Source organism: Leuresthes tenuis, unplaced genomic scaffold (assembly GCF_036924035.1).
Source record: "Leuresthes tenuis unplaced genomic scaffold, fLeuTen1.0.hap1 SCAF_16, whole genome shotgun sequence".
NCBI lineage: Eukaryota > Metazoa > Chordata > Actinopteri > Atheriniformes > Atherinopsidae > Leuresthes > Leuresthes tenuis.
In genome coordinates, this window is record NW_027325370.1 from 22183603 (window position 1) to 22206735 (window position 23133).

Sequence of the window (23133 nt, forward strand, 5' to 3'; positions counted from 1 at the left end):
CACGTAGGTGGACTGGTTTTACTCGTGAAAACACACCTGAGCTCCAGTATCTGCACTATAAAACCAAGCATGGCTGTGTTTGCTATCCTTGTTGGATAAAGCAGGAGCCTCTCTGATGACAAAACCTGAGATAACATTTATTTTTCTGTGGTATTTATTCATCGTGAGCTGACCTTTGTTGTGTTGCTAAGTGCAGGTGCAAGTGGAGAGAGGCTTCCTCTGAAGGCCTGATGACTGAGGCTCTTTGTCTAAGTCTCTGTAGCTAAGAGCGACGATACAAAGAAGACTCTGTACTGGGGGAATTCATTATCTCTAATTTGGTGGGTTTAAAGTGCGCGCACACACAATTGCAAACACACACTTACACACAGTCATGCCTCTGTCACTTCAGAGGACATAACACAGGCTTATTATTAATTACTCCTTATGTACTGCACCCATAAGCACGACTTGTCAGCAGTTAACGCTAACCTTAAACATAACTTTAAGCAAGACTGCTGAAATATGTTTATCGATACACAGATCTTCACAGTGTGCCTGTGTTAAAATCCCAACAGCATGAGTAATACTGGTAAACATACACACTATTCATTGCCAATTGTTTCAGTGGGAGATGGAACCCGGATTTTCCTGTAATTCATATCGGGAAATTAATTCTTACATCATCATTTTTTTCGGACATATAGGCAATTTACGATTTTTTTTAAAAGGCAACAATTTTTTTTTGCACACTTTCACATCAAAGACAAATGTTCAAATGCCAAAAAGTAACTTTGATGTGTTTTTTTTCCTCTCTTCCCCCCTTTTTTGCGACTGGGTCGATATTTTACGGATTGGAAAAGTTCACAAGGGCAAGTTACAGAAAATCCGATTAGCTAGAGGGATAAAATGTGTCCTTTTAAAAAAAGCTGTAAATATGTTTTCTCTGTTATAAAGAGGGGACAACGTTGATTTGCTTATTTTTGAGGTCATACTCTAGGGGCCATTAGAGATACAGGCTCTTTATACTTTTACATACAGAACAAATGAAGGTTCATATTATCTGAATAGATATTTGCCCTTCAGGTCTCTCCTCGAGCTTTCTTTCAGATAAAAACTCTATTCATTTTGTTTTGACACTGTGTCTAACCACTAATTCAAACGGACATGACATTATAAAACATTCTGTTATAAAAATATGGGACTTTATTTTGCATTGTATAGAGGCTGTGCTGTAACTGTCCCAATTGATGTCTTGGACTTAGCTTATTTTCCAAAAAGATCATTTCTATTTACATAAATATAAAGTCTGAATGACAAAAACAGTGGAATTTCCACCATGAAGGAATTCATAATTACTTTATGTCACATTTTGATATATTTTTCTTAACTTTCTTACATAGGGTTATGCATCGTTTCCTGGCCATATTCATGGGAGTAATAGCCATTCAGTGATGACATCCAGTGAATGAGATGATTACATTTGAAGTTTGTTTCAAAGGCAGCTGTCTGCTCCTCTACAAATGCGTCCACGTAAACATGCGAGAGGACTTTGAATAACATAAGTGTGTCATATGATACTATAGATATCGCATCAAAGAGGATAACGCATGGAATTTTATTTCATGAGCTTTGGAAGTGGAAGGTTAGTAAACTAGTCACAAGCTACATTTGACCATGGAGTCTTTGAACATTAATTACTCATTATAAGTGAGTGAAAACACAGAAATTCATATCAACACCAATTCTAGTCTGATAAAGTCATAATTGGTGAATGTCATAGTGTGTTTCTGCATGTATATGTCACTAAATGTTTCACACTAATTTGCTTTGGAAACACTGCTGGTGTGATATGAAGCCACAAGGAGGACAGAACAAACACGGTTTAGATGATGCAGACTTAGAGTAAGATAGGAAGACTTGCATCACTCTAATATTTGGTAGCCTAACTTAGCAGACAAATTGGAAATTTGGAGAAAAAAAAACAGCGTTATCTGATGGCAACAAAATCCACCAAGCAGCATCGCTATAGAACATTTATGAAAACAAAATCAAGAGTGATGTTTAATTAAAAAAAATGTGTTATTTGGTCTCTTCTAACTCTTAGCAAGATCATAACAAGGATCACACCCTCCTTAAAAGTGTAAAGCTATCCATGAACCACTTTCCTCTGCAGTCTTTAATGCCCAAACAGCCTGACAGCTGACCCACTGTACTGCAGCTACCAGAGTCTCCTGATGAGTAATGGTACACATTTCGCCTGAGAACTTGTGAGAATAAAGGCTATGTCAGTGTCACAGTTTTAGTGATGAGCGCTTGATTTCAGCAACCAAATCAATACAGAACAGTTGAAGAGTGAAATGCTGTGTTGCAGACACGATGGCGTCTCTTTACCTCCCAGAAGCTGTCCATGGTGTCGTCAGCACCTGCACATTCATCGTAGGAGCCAGACATTTTCCTGGATGTGGCAAAGCACTCTAAAGACTAAACCTGTCCTCTGCAGCAAAGCTGGGTTCCTCATGCACTGAAAGAGACCAAGAGAGCAACAACAACATGAGACAGCAGCATCACACAGTTACAGAGTGAAAGCAGCACAGCGAGAAGGCCTCCGTGTAACTGTGGCGTGTCGGTTCCCCCTGATAACCAGGGGGAGAGTTTCAGTGGGGGGTGGTTCTATTTAAGAATTTTATAATAATGAGACAAAAATAGTGTCCTCCACCAAGCATACAGAGCTGTGCCCTGAAGAATCTTAAAGGGCACCTTAGATGGCGTGTCCTAGAAAAGACGCTACAGCGAGTGGAGCTTCGCACAGCTCTGACCCTAAATCTTTCCACAGTAAACCCTTATTGTTTAGACATATTACATCTGGGAGATGGATGAAAACAAACAAACACACACACCCAAAATAAAACTGCACGGCACTCATCTGCCCAGAAAGGTCCTTTATGTGCAAACAGACTGTAATTACAGCTTTGAAATAGAAGAAAACAAACAATGAAAAAAGATCAAGTCATCTATTTATGCACCTCTCTGTTTCCTTTCATCGTGTGCTTTATTTACCAATTACTTGCTCAAGTCCACAGTTCCTCCTGGAATTCCTCAAGCATTCAGGGTGATTCATATTCATTTATTTGACACGTATTCAATATCTCACCACCAAGGTTAAAATAGAAGACACTGTTCACTACTATGTTGTTACGGAAATTCATTTTGCTCTCTTGACTAATGCTTTTCCCTTGACACAGGGCTCTTCATTGCATTGCAACAGGAAGTAGAAGAATGAAACTTATAGAATAGTATGTAAAATTAATAAGGCTTTGTTAATAAAGTTTGTGGCAGACACGGTTACTTGGTCTTTATAATTACAATGGATAGTGGAGGATTGTAGTTATTATCTAAATTCTGCACAAGCTCCAACAGTGCAAACTACTTCTAACGCTATTAATATTTTTAATTAAAATGATAAGGAGTTTTGCAAATTGCTATTAGTATGCAGAGTCCAAAATCTGTGAAGGTTCGACATGCACCATAGAGGTGAAGATGAAAGATGACTCGTAGCCATTTCAGATTAAAATCTGAGTCAGCAGTCTTCAGACTGCTGCATCACAAGTAAAAATGTTACCAGAGCCCTTCATGCTTCATCCTTCAACCTTTTTTTTGAAGTCAAGCACAAATGAATTCCTGCAACATCCTTCATCCCTGAAGAAAAAAATCAAAAAACAAAAATGGCTTGATTCATTAGGCTGTTAGAAAGTGTGCTGACCTCACTTTCTCTGTGCACAAATATCAACATAATTGCCCATGTAAAAAAAGAATTAGTCTTGAAACAACAGTAAGCTCACAAAGGCAGTAAAGTATTTTCATAGATAGGTTGTGGAACATGCCTAAATTTCACAGGGCCTGATCAAAATATTATTCGGGGAACCTGTACACCCTTTGGAACTGGTTATGGCTGCAGCGAAAATGTTTCTGCAGAACACTGACTGACACTAAGCCGTGTTTTATCAAAGCCACTGGTTACAATAATCAGCCCTTTCACCGGTCTGTGAGTATTTCAGCAGCCGTGGCTTTCATTCACTTATTTGTATTAATAGCTCTGCCTTTGTGCAACACACTAAAGCTGTGTTTTGTAACTTCACTGCAGTTTTACTGTCAAAAATGAAATAAACTTGTGCTTTTCTGTGACAGTGCTGTTCCAGTATTTTTCTGACTTTCTGAGGAGCTCCTCAGCTCTGATAATTTTCCCTCGCTCTGCCCGATCTAAACTTGGCTCCAGTTGCATCTCTCCAACGCCAGAAACTTTCTGCATTGGCAAATTCTCAAACAAAGTCGAATAAATGATCAAGAATCTTTCGTATAACAGATTTCCGTTTGTAGTCGACATAATTATAACTACGCAGTAAATTGCATGGTGCAAAAAACAACAAGATCATAACTGAATTTCTTAAAATCTAGCTTGAACCTTTAAATTCACAGATTAAAACATTAAACTGTTAGTGAGAAGTTATATATGAGGTTTGCCTCCACTGGCATTCAGCAGAAACATTTATTAGCTACGTAAGTTTCTTCTGTAGAGTCTCTTTTTTGTTAGTGTTAGCTTTTGGTCGACTTTTGTAACTTTCTCTATGTTGTTTCCTTGGTGTCTAACTGAGTATTCAGTTAGTGTATGCACGCGATCATAAAATGTAACATTATATAACGTTTTTATATATACATATAACATTAAGTCATGAGAGTAACTGCTACTTGATGTCGCTGTTATGCCTAGTTTAGAAAATATCATGCCATTAGCCATTAGCCTAGCCAGAAACAGCCTGTAAAGGATGTTTGAGTAAGCATAAATAGGAGAGTGAACCGAGTTTGCAACAGCTAAGCAACTAGAGGTGACAAATCCACCTTTACTACATTCTTAAAGCTCACTATTTCTGGTCTAACTGGCTGCAGGTGGTAGCTCTATATTTGATGTACAGATATGGAAGTGGCGTCAATGTACTTATTTGATGCTCAGAGAAATTCAGTGTAGGAGACATGAAACTAATGTTTTCTAGATATTAACCTGAGGGCTTAATATATATTGTACTGCATTTAAAGTTAAATAAAATTAAAGTAAAATAAACAGGTGGTGTAGTATTTTTTGAATACCTCTGTTTATATTAGTCAACTACAGTATCTTATGGCAAGATAGCTACAAAGTTAAGCAGTCCTAAAGTAGCATTTCTTAATCCTAGCAACCAACACTGGTCCAACTACCTGTCCATCAGCCAAGTCACCCAATAAGCTTTGGCCTCTATGACTACAATACCTATTAACATCAAAGCCATTTAAGCTCTGACATAAAGCCAGAATCCAAAAATAAGCTTTGTTTAGCTAGAATTCACACACTTTGACCAATGTAACACATGCTTATGTTTGGATTAGACAAATAATTCCTTGAGAGTTTGTCCACATGTTTCCTTTTGAGCTCAAGCCTGAATGCAGAAAATAACCCTGCAGCATGGCTTATCATTGGTCCGCAAGGGTGAGAACTTCAGAGGGGAGATTATTTAAAAATAGTAAGAGAAAGGGCTCAAACATATTGGCTCAAACCTTATATTAAAGAACAGTGTGGACATCAAAGTAATCAGCCTGAGATTGCCAGGACAGACAGCATGAACGGAATACATCACTGACAAAGGTTTGGGTCATTGTGAAAGAGTGATATGTGTCACATGAGGTAGAGGGGCTTACACTCCAGTTATTGAGGTCAATTCACCTCAGTGACTGTGAACTCAACTCCCATTCCCCTCAGAAACTAAGTAGTGGCAGAGTCATAGTAAAAACGACAAGTTTTTGTAACCTTACTCCCAGTAGTGTGTGGAGAACAACGAAGAAGACATACATATGATTAAAAGTAACATTTAGAGATAAATGATTTAAATAGCAGCTTCTGTGCTAGAAACAATTATCCATTTGGATGCATCATACTGTTTGAAACCACTTACAGCCCACTCAATGTCCAAAACACTTGCTGACAAAGCAATCCCTTCAGTAATCTTAATTCTGTAAGTAGGCTGTTGTGATTGCGGAGGCAGTGTAGATGTCTAAAACTGATAGAATGGTGCACTGCCAACCTAACATTTGCACACTTTCAAGAATCTAACCATTGTTCTGCACACACACTTACCATGGTTGGCTCCATCGCTGCAAATACATAAAAAATCCACAAATTTTAAATGAGACAACTCCTTAAAAAGACACTCCTTGAGGATGTAAAAATTTGCTTTTCAAGTATGTCCTTGGCGGTTTGGAAGATAAAGGAAGAGACTTGTTGCTAACTTTATTTCTGCAGCTTAGACCTCTGGGGCCACAGTGATCTCAGAGTGGACGGTAAGTCTGACCAAACCAGCATGTCTCAGAGGCTGAGGGATAATCCTGCAGAGAGTCATTTGAATAGCTTTAGAGGGGGAGGGAGCTCACCGGGTAGAAGAGCAAAGAAGCTGATAGGACGACAAGGACAGAAAGACAAGGGGTGGGAAAAGGAAAGTGATGTTGATATGATTTGAATATGCGTCAAAATTTGCTTTCTATGTGCTTTCTAGTTACTTTTTGCAAAGATTTCAAAGGCTCTGCTGGCATAAACAACTCAACAAACTTGTAACTGAGCTTGTAGTAAGATAAAGCAGCAAAATACTGATGCACCACAAATGCTTATAAAAGAATAAAAGGCAGCCCCTGATCCTGGCGACACAAATGGTCTGCAGTCGGAGGGTCCAGTGTCGACAAGCCTTTTTAAGCACTGAATGGGAACCACATCACAACAAGTAAGCTTGTTACAGTAAGAAGATTTCAGTGAGATGAACTAACTTTACTCCAGCACATTACCAAGCTCACCGTTTCCATTCTGATTGGACAACAAGAGTTTATAATGACAAAGTTAGTTAAAACTATTAGTGATGGTTTTAATGTTAAGCAATTGATATCGAAGCTAACATCCTTTGAAGAAGAAACTATTAAATGCACCAGCTGATGTTTTATGCAGTTGGAATATGATGACTGGTTGTCTGTTGATTGTCTTTGATGAGCACAGCATGCCCTCCTCAAACTGTCTGAGTAACAGAGGACACACAAGGAGAGAGACAGAGGAAGGTCTTTCATTTGAGATCTGAAGAAGTGACAGGAGGAGAACAGGAAAGGAGGTGAGATGGAGATTGCGATGGTGAGAGCAGTATGATGGTAGAGAAGAAGAGAAACAAAAGCTGGGAAGACGATACAGATAGCTCAGGAGATATTGTGGAGCTGCTCAGGCAGCCAGGCTCTTCCTGAGTGGAACAGAAAGAGCCACTGGGCCAGAATGGCAGCTGAACACATCAGCACAGAGACGTGATTCATCCTATAGTGCAGCGTCTAATAAGCAGGCCTGTGGATGTTGCCAGGAGACAGAGCTGCCTTGTGCAGACTTCACACACGTCGTAAGAGCCGAAGTCGTCATAAAGCTGGTCATGTGACTAGTGTTTTGCACAAGAACAAGAAGCCTGGTTTGAAGATGGTATGTCAGCTGTGTGTCTCGCAGTCAACTGCTGAGAGGCCTTCGATCATGTGCATCCACCAACGTGCTCATGAGGGAGAGAAGAAGAGTGCAAGAGCCCACTGAACCAAAAGAGAGACATATAGAGCAGGTCAGAGCACAAGGGGGAATGACTCCTTCTTTCAAGAGAAGTGCAGTAACCAGAGCTGGATGAATAAGATGCACAGCTATAGAGGGCAACTGAGAGGATGTTTGTGTGTTGTATTTCTCAGCTGACCGTAGATTGATGTGAAGGCTATGTTGTTAGGGCACGGAATAACTGAAAAAATGTGAAGTGACATGTGGATGCTGACGGGGAGGCTGGGACATGATTTAGGGGAACAATGCAGCCCTAATGGTATCTCTTTTCTCCTCCGTCTCATTGCTTACTTAAAGCCATCAGACTGAAATGACTCAAACTGCTATTTTCAAACAGAATTTTATTATCAAGCACTATCTGACAGAGAAGAAAACCAGCATCGAATGGAGGAGAAATTGGCTAAGCAAGTCTTTTTCTAATGTCTGGAAATACTTCTTCTTTAGATGACATAAACAAGTCACAATAAAGCCAGTCCAGCATCTCTGTGAGACAGAGCTTAGGCACAGCAGCGCTTTGAGCTATCATGCTCGCACTGAAACTGCTGACATAATAATGTTTAGTAGGTCGAATGCTGACCATTTCCACTGTCTGCCAAACAAAAGATTTCTAAGAAATCAGACATATTTCAAATAAATCTGAGCATTCATGGGTAGCCAAAATGATCTGGCCCAATGAAGACCCTCATCCAATTGGTCAGAGGAAATAATTCAGTCTGGATATGGTATAAACGGTGTCCGAGAACTAGCCAATGTACACAAGCTGGGCCAAATGCGGCTGAATTTGGTAATGTTCAGCTCAAACTGGCTGAAATATATACAATATATAGCTAAATCTGGCAACTATCATTTGACCATAACAAATTCAACTTTAGTCTTCTGACTATTTGCCTCATTGAACCAGACTGAGATGGCAACCTGGATGAAATAAATGCTGTGAGCTTTGTAGGTACTAAAACTAAAACTGGATAACTGAAAACTTTGATCTGCTGGGGGTGATTAGTTGACACATAATTAACGTTTTTACAATCTTCAGGGGGACATGCATGAAGAGCTACTTTCATAGCAAACGATCAATTGTGATATCACACAAAGTGATGAGGGTGGGACCCTGTGCTCTACCCATAGCTAAACAATCCCACTCTAATCAAGGAAGACCTGATTCTTCTAAACAGGGTGTCACTTCTAATCAGCAATCTAATCAGATATATTACAAATAATATGTCTTCACGTCCATAGAGCAGTTACTCATCTTACACACACTGATTTCAGCTCTAAATTTTGTATTGCAGCATTTCTATGTTGGCCTTTGCCTGTGAAGGGTAACTGTGGGTCATCACTTCAAACAAACAAGCTCGGGATGACTCAGCTATATGATCATATTCCTCCAGTGTTGCAGCACAAAACATCATTGCTGCTGGTGCAGGGAGGATTATTATTATTATTATTATTTTCATAATGTGTTTGCCATTTTTAATCAATATCTATACTGCGTAACAGTGTGAGTCAGCAAGGTACGTCATCGCTCATCTCCAAAAACAACAGAAGGATCCCAGGATCATCAATGATTTACTCACTGGTGATTTTTCACTTCCTCCACCCTCAGCTCCAGGTCATATTGAACTATAGACAGTCAAATGTCAGTTCAAAATCGAACCTAAAAAGTTTAGGTACATGCTCCAGTGCGATATTTCACTTTTATTTTAAAAAAGAAGGGATCTTCTTCACCATCCTGGGGCCTGGAAACAAATGGCACTGATCACATATAGCAATAATTCTAAACATTCCAGTCAGGGATGATCTCTGTGCTACACACAGTGTACTTTGGCTCCAAAGTACTTTGAACTAAAATGCTCACATTTTCACAAGGGCAATATTAGGTTACAGGGAAAATAATAAAACAAAAAAGATTTGTGTGTGTGTGTCTTGTCTTTCAATGTCCCTGGGGTCCAAAAACCAGGAGCCCACAATACTTAAGGCCCAACACATGAGCCCCACATGTTTGAAGACTTTTTTGAGGGTCAGAACTTAGCTTTATGGTTAATATTTGAATATGGTTATGGTTAGGTTCAGAGTAAAGATTAGGAAAGGGACTGGAGAATTCATTATATCAATGATGATTCATCACAAAGATAGAAAAGCAAGGTTGTGTGTTTGCTTTCCAATAGATACTACCAAGTGTCTGACATGAAAACTGAACTGATATTGGCATTATGTGATGAAAGGTCAGAGCACAACTGAAGTAAATACTATTCATTCAAAGGCAGGATTACTCAGAATCTTAGCATTTAACTCAAAGATAGCTCAAAGCTAAATGGTAATACGTTGGTTTATTTCACTTCAGCTGGTACCACGTTGTTCATGTTCACAGTCTCAAGTAAATTATAACATTTAAACACAGTGTATAGCTGAGGGCGTTGAGAATGGCATCTAATATTTCCTAATAGTCAAACATTGAATACATTAATGTTTTGACCCAGTGATGGTGGCATGCCAGTATCTCAGGCATCCAGAGAGTATTTTAGTTTATCGCCATATTAGCTCCTTAAGAGGCTCAGTACTTTGGCCAACACTGATACAAATAAACAGATTTGGTTTAGGATTAAAGGGATATTTCTGTTGTTTTGAAGTAGGGTAGTGTAAAGTACTTATGAGTAGTCAGTATCCTACCTGCTATAGGCAGCAGTCAGAGCGCTCTTAGTTGTAAGAATCAGGGAGGAATTCTGATGGAGTAGTAAAGCTAACATCTGTTCAGTGGCTCAAGTGAACATTACATGTAAAATGTACTTTGTCAGTTTTTTCTGTCAACTGAAGAATGTCCGACTTGCTCCAGCCTATGACGTGCATTGTAGGTGCCAAAGGCATATTGCTGCCTCTGCCAGAAGTTGCTTTAGACTTGTTCGATATCTTACTGCTGGGCATTACCTTTTCTGAGATTTAAAAGACAGTAAATGTTTGGGCTTTTCCAGGCTTTTCATTCTTTTTTTTTTCTTTTTTTTTTAACTGTATCATAGTTTCCATTTTAAGATTAGACCAGCAGGATTTAGAGTCACAGCTGGTCAGCAGCATTATACATTCCTAGGGCCACCGGGCATCTAGTGACACAGAGCAACATAAACGTTCTTCAGTAGCGACAAAATAAGCAACTGTCTGACAGACAGTTGACGGTCTGGCTACGTTCTGAGTATTTGCCTGGTTTTCCAAACCCAGGGCGCTATGAATGCTGCATACTGCCCAAAAAAACAACTTTATGAATACTGATCTGTTGGCTACCTTGAGTGCCACCAGCGAGTTGATGCTGTTTTAAAGGAACAGTCTAAAAAACTATTAGATGCATCTATTCAAAATTTGTTTCAAATAACTATTCTCTCTATGATTTCAGCAATTTTATGACTTCATCACTTGGTACCAAAAAGTCAACCAAATTCCAGCAAAACTACCAACTTTTCTGTCAGAGCTACAGTGTCAGTGTTTAACGCTGATTAGAAAATGTAACAATGCGATCATGGTCATACAGTACAATTTCTATAAAAGTATGCAAGTATAGCTTGAAGTAATAGCTTAAAGCACCACTTTGCTGTTGAAACATAGTCTTGATGAGCTTCTAGCATAGCTTCAGTTTTTGACTAAATTAAGTCAACTGATTGAGAAATTTATCTGAATTACACATTTGAAATAATACAGACTATAGAGACAACCCAACTGCAGTCTGGAGTAATATTGACATTGGAGTAACATTGGAGTGGAAAAACTGAATGCAAATGCACAAAATAGATAGTGAGAGGCACAGATGGTGTGACAAAGAGACAAAACACATACGGACAGAAACTGAATGGAGACTATTGAATGAAGGCCTGAATGAATCTATCCTCAAACACAACTTTTGAGCAGAAAAATACATTATCACAATAGGGATTTCATATAAGCTCTCCCATAAATGCACACTTGCAACAGAGTTGTGATTTAAGGCAGCGTCCCGTCTGCTGCTGCAGTGGTTATGTAACCATCAAGCCTCTTGCCACAAGCCTCTTGGTGACAGTGTGGTAAAGACAGGGGGGAAAAAACATCAAGGGAGAGTGAAGGGAGATGGAAAAGAGAAGCAGAGCAGAGAAGAGGAGAGGAGGGGGAGGCAGACATATTGTGATGGGTGGTAATGGAGGAATGAACAGCAGCAGCTGCGAGATGGAGCAAAGAGGATGAGTGCCATGGTTCCAGGGCAGTTTTTCTTGATGTCCATGCTGACATAGGGAGCAGAGGAGGGGTTGGAGAAATGAGCAAAGCAACAGTAAATACGGGAATGTTGCCCTTCAAACACCAGCTTTCTGTCTTTTTATCATGTAGCTGCCAGATTCTGCTCTGAATACTGATTGACTCACTTAAAAAGATAATTTTGCACTCGTGTGTATGTAAGTGACTTAAGAGGATGAGAATGCTGCAGATTAACATAAAAAAAGAAGAATTTCCGCTGTTTCTCAGGATACTCATAACAACCTCGACAAAAATAAACAGGTACTTTAACAGTAGCCTTCTGCCATTTCACTACCACTTGTGAAACAAACATCTTCCCACATAAATACCAGAATAAAATCTTTATTTTCTTAAACATGAAACAAAAGAGAGGAGTGAATTGGAAATCTGTGACTAAGCTAAGCGATAATGTGAGCATGCTAACATCCTCTCACCAGCAATGCTAATGACCTGAAACTAAGCAGATTTTTATTGTTCTAACAAACCTCATTTGGCTGGTTGAGATGTTGTATTCTAACAATTAGGAAAAACACTGCAAAACAGACACCGATTAAAATGTCATGATTGCCATTGCAGACACAGCTATGAAGTACAGAGCAAATTAGTATGTTACCCCAATGTTTATTACTTATTTAAGACCCATCTGTGGATTTCTCCATAAAAACAATTTGAAAAAGGGTAGGAGCTTTCAAAAAATACTTGGCAGGTGACTGAATGAAGCATTTATCTATAACCCTCTATCTATCTACAAGCCTCAACCAGTCAGATTGAGCTAGCGCAACCAGTACAGCCAGTCTGCGCCTATAGCTGTTGTTTTAGGCCTCTTATTAGTCCAAGCCTCTATCTTTTTGACAGGCAGATAGTTTTGGAGTTTGGCAGTGACGATTCACTGGAGATTCTCATGAAATACAGATGATTTGAAAGGTAACCTGATGATGACATGCAGCCTCCATCAAAATTCAGCTTATAAGGTCACATACAGTACTCACTGAAGTTAGAAAAACAACAACTCCGCTATTTAGGGATACGTTGCAGAACAACTTTATTTCATAACCAACCTGGAGCTGCTGCTCTTTGTAGAAATTCTGGATGTTGTTGTACCGCTCTGCTACTCTGATCCCATCCACAGTCACACAGTTGTGCAGTGACTGAAAACAATTAAACCGGCCACATTAAAGAGTTTTCAAAGGGTTTGTTAACTCTCTTGAGGACTGAGAATTGCACAGTTTGGGACAAAACTATGTTCCCTGTTGCATGTGAGTAACGGGGAACAAAATAAATAATGTACCCTCAGTGGTCACATCAAAACATTGGTTTAAAAATATGAACTGATTTTAAAAATAAATATGGGGTCTTTTTAAGTCAAAGTACTACCAATGTCTTCAGAGATATTTTATGAGATGTTATGTTTATGAGAAGAAGTCTTGACAACCGTTTTTGCCAAATTGGCTAGCACAGTGATGGATATTTATACCCAATCACGAGCCAAACTAATACTAACCCAGCAAACACGGATGGACCCGGACCTGTCCGAGAGAGCCCGATTGGGTTGTTTTCACGTCAAATCACAACTACTCCGATCAGGCCCAGAATATGACCTTATCTAAGTCCGAGGGAGCCCAGTGGGGTCGTGATCGAGTCATATAATGACCAGTCACACCAGAGATGATATCACCATATCTCTAAGGGTTGCTAAATAAGAAGGAAATAAAAACAAGTACATTTCATGTAAGGAATTGATAACCAACCGAAAGGTGTGAACAGATAATCTCTTCCAGGAAGAGGTAGTTCACAGCTAAATAAGAAACTAAGCCATTTGTAGCTTTTTACTTTTTCCTATATTTTTGAAACCAAGATCCCAGGTGCAGTGTACTAACTTTACTTGGTAAATCTTTGAGCAGATACATCTTTTCTCCCTGAATTAGGAGAAACACAAAGGCTTTATTGCTACTAGAGTGCAAAAGGACTTGTACCATGGCAGGAAAAGGAGGGCAGGAACAGTTGACATCTCAAAGATTTTTTTCTTTCTTTCTTTCTTTTTTGGAAGTCTCTTGAAGCAAGCAAGTCAGAAACAAAAGAAATCTAACACAGCTTTGCTGTGTGATGACGAAAGAGTGTGTCAATCAGAAAAGCTCAAGGACAATAGAGTCCTGATATGGAGGTGGTGTGGTGGTTAGCACCGTCACCTCACAGCAAGAGGGTTCCAGGTTCGATCCCTGCCTGGGGCCTTTCTGTGTGGAGTTTGCATGTTCTCCCCGTGTATGCGTGGGTTCTCTCCGGGTACTCCGGCTTCCTCCCACCATCCAAAAACATGCATGTCAGGTTAATTGGTGACTCCAAATTGTCTGTAGGAGTGAGTGTGAGCGTGCATGGTTGTTTGTCTTGTTTGTCTCTATGTGGCCCTGTGATGGACTGGCGACCTGTCCAGGGTGTACCCCGCCTTTCGCCCGATGACTGCTGGGATAGGCTCCAGCCCACCCGCTACCCGATTAACGGACTGTCGGTATAGAAAATGGATGGATTATGAAAATGAACAGATGAGTAAAACTGTAGTAGGTAAAAGTCTTTCTAGAAATAACGTCCACAGAAATCTTAATTTCTAAGAGAAAAAAACAATTTCTGGAAAATATAGACAATAGTGGAATTACCTTGTTTTATAACCCTGTCTCTGACACACTTTGTTTACTAATAAAAGCTTCCCTTTCCCAATCCGAAGTGCAAAGGATCCCCTTGGGAAATCTTTCTGAACTGAGCCATCCTGCTCCAATGAGTCTCCTTATCAAATTAAACAATGGGCTGCATTCAACAAACATCTGTATAAAAACTCCCCTGCTGCAGTGAAAATGTGTCATAAAGCCTACAAAATAGATATATCTAGCAAGGAAAAAAAATCAATAACTATCCCTGAGTTATGAGTCTTCCCTGTGAAACAGTGACAGCTACACTAATCTGGGTGGTCTCTTATGATGACAATAAAAGAAAATGAAACTTTTAAGAGTCAGAGTCATAAAAACTGCAGATCAATGGATTTCTGCTGGAGTAGCTTGGAAGCTGAAAGGATAACTGCTCTATGATGTTATGTAAAGTGATGTTAATCATGTAGCACACTCACATGGACAGTGTAAACAACTTAAAGAAAAATCCAATACAACAGCCTCAGGTAAGAAACTATCACCTGTCCTCCAGTTGGCTCATTGACCGACCGAGAAACCCTCATCAAATATTAACACCACAGAAGAAGAGCTTTTAATTAGTGCAAGTGGTGCGTTTAACAGAATCATTCTGAAAAATGTGCAGGTCTAAATTCACACTGTTTGTTGTTCTTATAAGTATCCGACCAAACAGGGATTTGATGGAACAGATGGATCAAAAAGGAACAACTTACCTTCTCCACCAATGGGAGGTCAGGTTTCCATAAAGCTTAGAGAGAACTGTTGGTCCCCTGCAGGAGGTCACCTGTGGAGATAAAAGCACGAGACGTTTGGGGTCAAACCCCTTCAACATCAAGGACCGGAAAGCAATAGTGCAGCTAATTGCTCCTGATGAAAATAAAACTCCAAACGAGCGCACGTGTCAAAACACTTACCTTTATCTTCACTCAGGCAAAGATATAAAGAGATTAGCTGAATTTCATTTTGAACTACTGTAGCCAAGGGGAGATTAGTCATCTCTCATAGAGGGAGGTGGAACACTAAATCATATCAGCTATATCAGCTTCATTGCTTTACTTTTAATTGCACTCCAACACACTTTTTTCTAAAATATATTATGTAGCAGCAGACAGCACTATATACAAGATACAAGACATCACTCATCACTGAACTTTGCACCCCCAAACACACTCGAAATCTGTCTTTTCTTCTTCTTTTGACCTTCTCTGACCCTGACAACAAACCAAACACTCGCTTCTCAGAGGCAGAGCCATGGCACAACTCCGTGAACTGTGAAGAAGAAGAAGGTGACTGAAGTGGAGCGTGAGCTGTGTGATGAGGGGGTAAAAGTTCATTGAAATGACTCCGTGTCCGAAAGGAGGTGGAAACTTTAAAAATGGACCATTAAGTCTGATTGTTAAATGCATGTAACAGCATGAACTGATTAATCGTTCGTGGACATATAAAATGAATTCCGCCAGAGGTTTTGCGGTGGCCTCTTGATCAGCAATGAAAAAGCAGAGCCTCATCTTCTCAAATACCTTATGTGCATACTGAGTGTTTGTATAAAGAGAAAGAAAAACAAGTAAATTACCAAATAAATAAGCTGTGAAGAATTAGATTTACCTATCTTTTTTAAAAAACTTCACCCTGAGAAAAATTATCTACTGATTAGTAGCAGCTCCACAACTGCAAGGCAAAACTGAATAACTGGGGTCTATGGATAGGAGACACTTCTAAAACACTATGGGTCTTATCATCTTCATCACCAGTCTACAATAGATTTGAAAAATCTCACAATGTCGAAAAGGAAAGTTTCAAACGCATGTTTTCCATGCTTCAAACCCACAACTGTACATAGCAGCATCATAACACTGAGTCAGTGACACTGATGTCATTGTAACTGATTCATTGCCACAGAAATGAAGCACAAAAAAACCCTATCATCCATTCTACTCATGATGGTACAACGCAGCTTCGTCAGTGAAACCTCACAGCCAGACCCACCACAGCTAGCTCCAGGGAGGAAGACATTAATCTCTCTTCAGCGGTGTAGTCTCTGGTTTTTTCAGCAGTCCTTTAGATAGTGTTATCATCAAATCTTTCCTTCTGCACCCGAATTGTGCTAGCAATGAGCCCCTCCATCCTGTGAGCATGTTATGCAGGCTGTAAAGGGTAAAGTGATTTCAGGTAAAACCAGGGTGAAGAATCAACACACTGAAAGGAGCGACAATAGATGCATCAGACACATCTGATGCTGTACGACGGTCGCATTCAACTGATTCCTGCCCACTTTTATATAAGAATGCTGAGTCACAGTCAGGTGCTGGTGTTTTTCCATCCACGAGTGTTCATAGGTGTTGGTTGATTTATTTTCTGAAGCTAAATTGTTGTGAAGATTCTGATTCCAGGATCTTGAACTTGAATATTTCCTTGTTTTGTTTGTCTTGTAAGACCAATGTTTGGAGATATTGGGATTTTAGTCGGTTGGTCAATCAAAACAAGAAATTTTAAGACCTCAAATTTGAGATCCAGCTGATCCAAAATGCTGCAGCCAGAGTTCTGATTAGAACTAGCAGGAGAGATCATATTTAAAATTCCTCTCCTTACATATAAAGCTCTTAATGACCAAGCGCCATCATATCTCATAGTACAAAAAAATTTCCAAACAGAGCACTTTGCTCTCAGACTGCAGATCTGCTTGAGTTTCTAAAAGCAACATGGGAGGCAGAGCTTTCAATTATCAGGCCCATATAAGATTAGGCTTAAAACTTTCCTTTTTGGCATGGCTTATAGTTAGGGGTGGCTCAGGTGACCCTGAAACAGCCCATAGTTATGCTGCTATAGGTCTAATTGCTGGGGGACAACTCATGATGCACCTTTCCTCACTCTGCTCTCTTTACTCTCCGTGTACATATCACATTATCGTTTTCATTAACTTGTTTTGACTATCCCTGATCTGGTGTGATGGTCTTTGTTGTCCCCTCTTTCCTGTCCTCTCAAACCCCAGCTAGTCGAGGTGGATGGCCACTCTTCCTGAGTCTTGATCTGCCAGAGGTTTCTTCCTGTTTTCTTTCTTATCACAGTCGCCTCGTGCACACTTAGGACAGGAGATTGGATCGAAGAGAAATTTCTGTTTCCATGCCTTTTTCAGAATCTGCTTTATGTGAATTGGACTAATTTGGAATTTAATTAATTGTATTCGATTGGATAATGATTGTAATACAGTGAATTGGGTTCTAATTGGCTTGAATTAGATTATATCTTTGAAGTGCCTTGAGATGACATTTATTGTAATTTGGCGCTATATAAATCAAATTGAAATGAAGCGAATCACCTTAGACACTGGGGAAATTTACTTTTTTTTTGCAACATTTATGACTGATAAATGCTGCTTTGGAGTCGCTTACAAATTGATTTTCCACAAATTTAGCTTTTTAGAAACAAATGCTTGTTTTTTTTTCTTTTTTAAAAAAGATATCACATAATAATTAATTATTGTCCAATTTGTGTCAAAGTTGAATAAAAAACAGAATGGTGCAAAAGAAAACAAATCACAAAGTAGACTTACTCTTACTTAAAAATACTCTGGCTATAGAAAAGAGCATCTGACTCTTTCAGAGGTACGTACCGGGAGGGATTCCCTACACAGAGTGAAAAACTGTGTGGGCAAGCAGAACATTTTATGAATAACGTTTTCCAGCATGAAAACATTTCAAGTACTACTACACTGTACATAGTATCATTACAAGAATCTGAGAAACTTCATGTTCACATGATCCAACACAATGCCAAACCGCATCCTACACGCAACAAAATGGTTCCACAGTATATCGGTCCAGTTACTAACGTGACTTAAGGAAACAGACAGAGGAGGCAATGAGCAGCAGTAATTCTACATCAAGAAAGAATGAACAAACAATTTGATTTTCAAGCTGTAGCAGTTGGTCTCCGCACTTCCAAATGATTGCAGAGATGAGGTGATGCAAGACAGTGACCCTGTTAAATAATAGTAAAAAAAATGAGTGCATCAAGAATCATAGTGAGGTGCAAATCAGTGGAATTAGATAGCTTCCATTGCTCCTTCTTGACAATACTGTCACTTGGGATTGCTACATCAAACACTACTCCCTTCTTCTGTAGTTTGTCGACCACCACAATGTCTGATTGGTTAGTCAACACGAGTTTATCAGTCTGGATCTGGAAGTCCAACAGGATCTTTCTCAACCAACTTTGGAGGTATCTTCCACTGACTTTGGGACTTCTAACTCATAGTTGGTAGAGATTTACACAATTACCAACACTTGGTAATGGCAATCCACATATGCCTTATTTGCCTGCATCTTACATGAAATTGTTCAGAGCGTCGCTACTTGCTTGTCACGACAAACACTCCACCATCACTTTCAGGAAAATGCTGACCAGCGTGCACCTCTTGATGCCCGATGAGCAAGCCAAGCCCGCCATGTCTGAGCACACCAAGGCCATCACCAAATACACCCATGCACATTGACACCTAATTGCAACTTAATATGAAATATCTAATACACCTGATCCTGAGTGTGCAACACTTTTTGAGACATGAAAAATGCCGTCTGCCTTAAATTCAAAATGAACAAAAATTGAGCAAAAATAAGAATATCTCAGTTCCAAAATTTGATTCTATTTCAATTGTGAATGATTTCCAAATCATTGCAACCTGTTCTATTTTAAATTCTTCTTTTTAAAACAAACCAGCATCCTAGGAATATTGAACAGTTTTCTGAGATTTTGAAGACCAAAACATTGGTTGAAATAATTTGCAACCAGTACCACATATACACAGTACAGTGCACCATATCACAGTGAAAAGCCTCATCCAAAAGCCTTTTTGGATATATCAACACATATCAACAAGCCCATTGATGCTGATGGTTAACCACTTCCACCCGAAGTGAAGAACATTCTTATTATTCAAACCCTGAGTTTCAAAAAAGGTTGAACAAAAAGGTTAATGTCTCATGAACAAAAGGTTCATGAGACATGCTGAGTTTGTGCTCTGCCTCTGGCTAAGCCACATTGACACCGTGATGTTTCAGAGAAGACAAACGCTGACATGTTGTGGTTACATTGCCTGACCACTTCATAATGTTTGACTAAAAGAAACATAATGATGTAATAAATGTGTAACGAAGCACTTTCTACTGATATATCCGGATCACCCTGGGGTAAAGAGCTGTCCATTAATATTTCATAAAAATTATTAGAGTAGTAATAGCATCTCAGTTATGTTCATATTTCTGGATTTTATCTTAAAATCATCATCATCAATTCAGAAAAAAAAAAAATCCCTCTGTGGTGCGAAAGGTGTCCGTAGATGCCTTTGATAATCTGTAATGCCATCAATCTTCCACCAAGGATGGAGTCATCCCCGTGTGTGTTCTCTTCTGTTCTGAAAGAAATTAAATACTCAGACAGCCCTTCAGACTTGCCTTTCTTACTTCGCCTCTTTTCTCACACCTTGTCAGACAGCACTATCTCCTCCTCCAACAGGGAAACATCAGCCTTAACCCTTTCACCAGCAAACACATTGCAGAAGGCTCAAAAAAAACTTTCCCACCATTTCACACTCTGTCCTCTGTGCCTGACACATGATGCTCCACAAATACTGAAGACTAACATCGACACAAGAGGTCACAAGTATGAGCAAACACCACATTCCTGTCTCTATATTAAAAGAGACAGAATCAGATATAACTCAGATTTATTTTGGACTATTTGGATGTAAGTTTACATCTAAAATGCTTTTGCTTCTGCAAAGAAAATCTTATCTGAAAACAAATGAATGTTGTGGAATGGTCAAATCAAAGCACCTTCCATTTCACAAAGCAACCCTATTTAAGATATTTGACATTAAACCAAAGATCAAATGACAATCTCTTTAACTGTGATGCTTTTCATTAATCCCATGCTCATGTTAATCCTCTGTCACTTATCACAGTCAAGGCTGAAAAGAAACCAAATGGACAAGGAATTGGATAGAAAAAAAACATCCAAAAACCATTTAGCGTCACTTCTTAAAACGATTACGTTTTCACTTCCTGAGTTAAGCTTGCTATCAACAGCAGTCTCAATAGTAGATGATGCTCACGTAACAACTATTCTATCAGAGGTTAAAGATAACCACAGATAGAGCCGGTGGTTGCATGAGCACAAATCATAATCAAATCCAGGCGAGATACTTTCGGTGCCGAAGGCTGTCGCCCTGCCGCAAAAAAAAACAAGACAAGCCAAGCATGAAAATGTAAAATGAACAGTACTGCAGACAGGTCTAAACACTGCAGGAAACAAGAGATGTAATTCCCTACAATGTTGAACTCTGCAAATAAATAATCAAAAGTGAGCAAAATGTGGTTCAGTACAGTGATTATCTGATGAGAAATCTGAATGCATTTTGGTACTGACAGCTTTTGATGTTTGATATAAATGACACATTCATGTCGACCCGAGAAGGTGCTGAACCTGTGGACCACAACATAATTAAAGGACAGAACATGTTACACAAAATGGTGCTTCCTTTTCAGATATATAGATTAGATACTTTTGACTGTCTCCACTTAAAAGTGTGAACAGTATGCTCTTGAAAAACAACTACTACTACCCCCCCCCCCCTCTCTCAACTGTATTATTCTCTCCTCTCTGCAGCCTTATGTCAGCTCTCTTGGAGGCTCCTTGGTTGCTGACTGACATGAACTCCAGCAAACTGTGAATTCAGCACCACGGACAGCTCTAAACTACGAGGTGGACAACCTGTCTGACATCTGCTGCTCCATCTTTACAAATCTCCTAGCAAGAGGGTTTGATGAAAACACATAATGGCTCTCAAATCACACGCGCATTCTCATGCACGGAGTAGCTGTGCGGTTTAAAGGCAGGGCTGAATGTTTTGGGAGATGACAGCAGCTGCAGGGTTTGGGGATGTAACGCCCCATGCAGCTGCCATTAAACCAGCCCCTGAAACACATCATCATAGTCTAAGATGGCATGACTGCTGCCAAACACATGAACGTGGCTATGAGACACTTTAGTCAGCTGTAAGCCTAGATGCACTTCAGCAAGGGAGCAGATTTGATGAATGATTAAAAGACCACATGCACCTAATCCCATGTAGAAAGCGGGACGCTCCTCCTCTGTGGTGCTGTTGGTTTGTCAGAGAAAAACAATGACGCTAGAGATGGCTTCTCGCTGTGCTGTGACAACCAATTACATAACGTGAGAACGCAGCGCTCATTCGCGTCCATTTCACCAAGAAATCCTCAAATATACAATATGGTGATTTCTGTCCATTAAGCCATGTACTTTGCAAATAAAACCTATCCCAAAATCCAAACAGTGATGATTACGCCTTCTTTGATCGACCTAGTTCATGTTCAGTCTTGTTTACCCCTTTGGCGCATGGACAGGAACATAAAATGGCAATCCCTTTTCAGCCATCTCCATCGACTACATATCTAACATGTCAACAATATTTAATATCATGTTGGCAATTTCAGAATTATCGTTACGCAAAGAACAGAAGACTATTTCTACACTGACATAAAATGTACACATTCTGACAATCTGAACGTTAACAGAAAGAGCTGCAGCTTGAAAAAAAAACCCTGCATCACCCTAATGTCTGAATGGAAACAAGGATATTAGGTAGGCTAAAACCAAACTGGACGAAATCAATAATGTAGTTTCGCTTGCAGTAGTAATTCAAGATGATGCAAGAGTCATCTTCACCCTTGGCGTAAGCAAACAACGGTACATCATGTAAAATGACGCATGCATAATTCCGAATAGCAAACGCTAAAGTGTTGCAGGAGAGTCTGTTGTTTCTAGTAGGTGTTGCAGCAAAGGACGTGTGGGATAAGACATTGATTGTAAATGGTGCGAGATTTCTTTATCCCTGCGTCGCCCTTTGCCAAAGGATGCTCATCTTCCCTTCGCAGTGCAGCAATGTGGCGTCAACACAGAGCACAAACACACACACAGCCCAACTTACCAGAGATTCTGCTGCTGCTGCTCTGATGCACTACTACCAATAGTCTCTGCTGCAAATTATTCAGTATTTTCCCTTGCAGTGACAGAAGGTGACCCTGCGTTCTCTGCGAGACTGCATCCACGAGATCACGATGCGCGCAGCAAGGGGGAGCTCCACAGCACAGGCGCGCGTTGGGGGGATGGCCCAGCTTTTACTCTGGACGACCGAAACAAGCTGCAGGGAAACGAATGAGATAATGCAACTTGGTAACGCGACTTTTTAAATCCCCGTCCTGACGCTGACTGCGGGTGCATGTGGGGAGCTTTGTCAGGTGTGCCAACATTACTGTGCCATCATGATTTACATTTTTCTTTTACATGCGAATAAAAGGGAAATGCTTTTTTCAATTACATAATGTACCATTTTTCAAAATAATATTGGTGTTTAAAAGATGGGGAGAGCCCCCGAATGTGACATGCACTGTCAAACCAATGAGAAGCGTGCGTCAAGAGGAGGAGCCCCCTCCTGTTCTTGTAAACCACGCCCACAACGCGCTACACCACAAGGGAGGGGATGGATGGAGTGTTTTTGTTCATTGGCTGCTTAACAGG

At 39.8% G+C, this 23133-nt stretch overlaps 1 protein-coding gene across 2 annotated transcripts in view; it reads right to left on the reverse strand.

Annotated features, from left to right (window-relative positions):
* Positions 1–22896, reverse strand: part of pacsin1a (protein kinase C and casein kinase substrate in neurons 1a) — a 32847-nt gene extending 9951 nt beyond the window's left edge. Inside the window, exons 1-3 of one of the 2 annotated variants that reach the window (XM_072367665.1) lie at positions 22544–22896; positions 15252–15322; positions 2374–2503 (exon numbers count right to left, since the gene is read on the reverse strand). In XM_072367665.1, coding sequence (XP_072223766.1) covers positions 2374–2433 — 60 coding nt within the window. In that variant the 5' untranslated portion in view covers positions 2434–2503; positions 15252–15322; positions 22544–22896. Of the gene's footprint in view, positions 1–2373; positions 2504–6142; positions 6365–15251; positions 15323–22543 lie in introns of those variants that run through there. The other variant, XM_072367666.1, reaches the window with a different exon arrangement.
* Between the last annotated feature and the right edge of the window lie 237 nt (positions 22897–23133).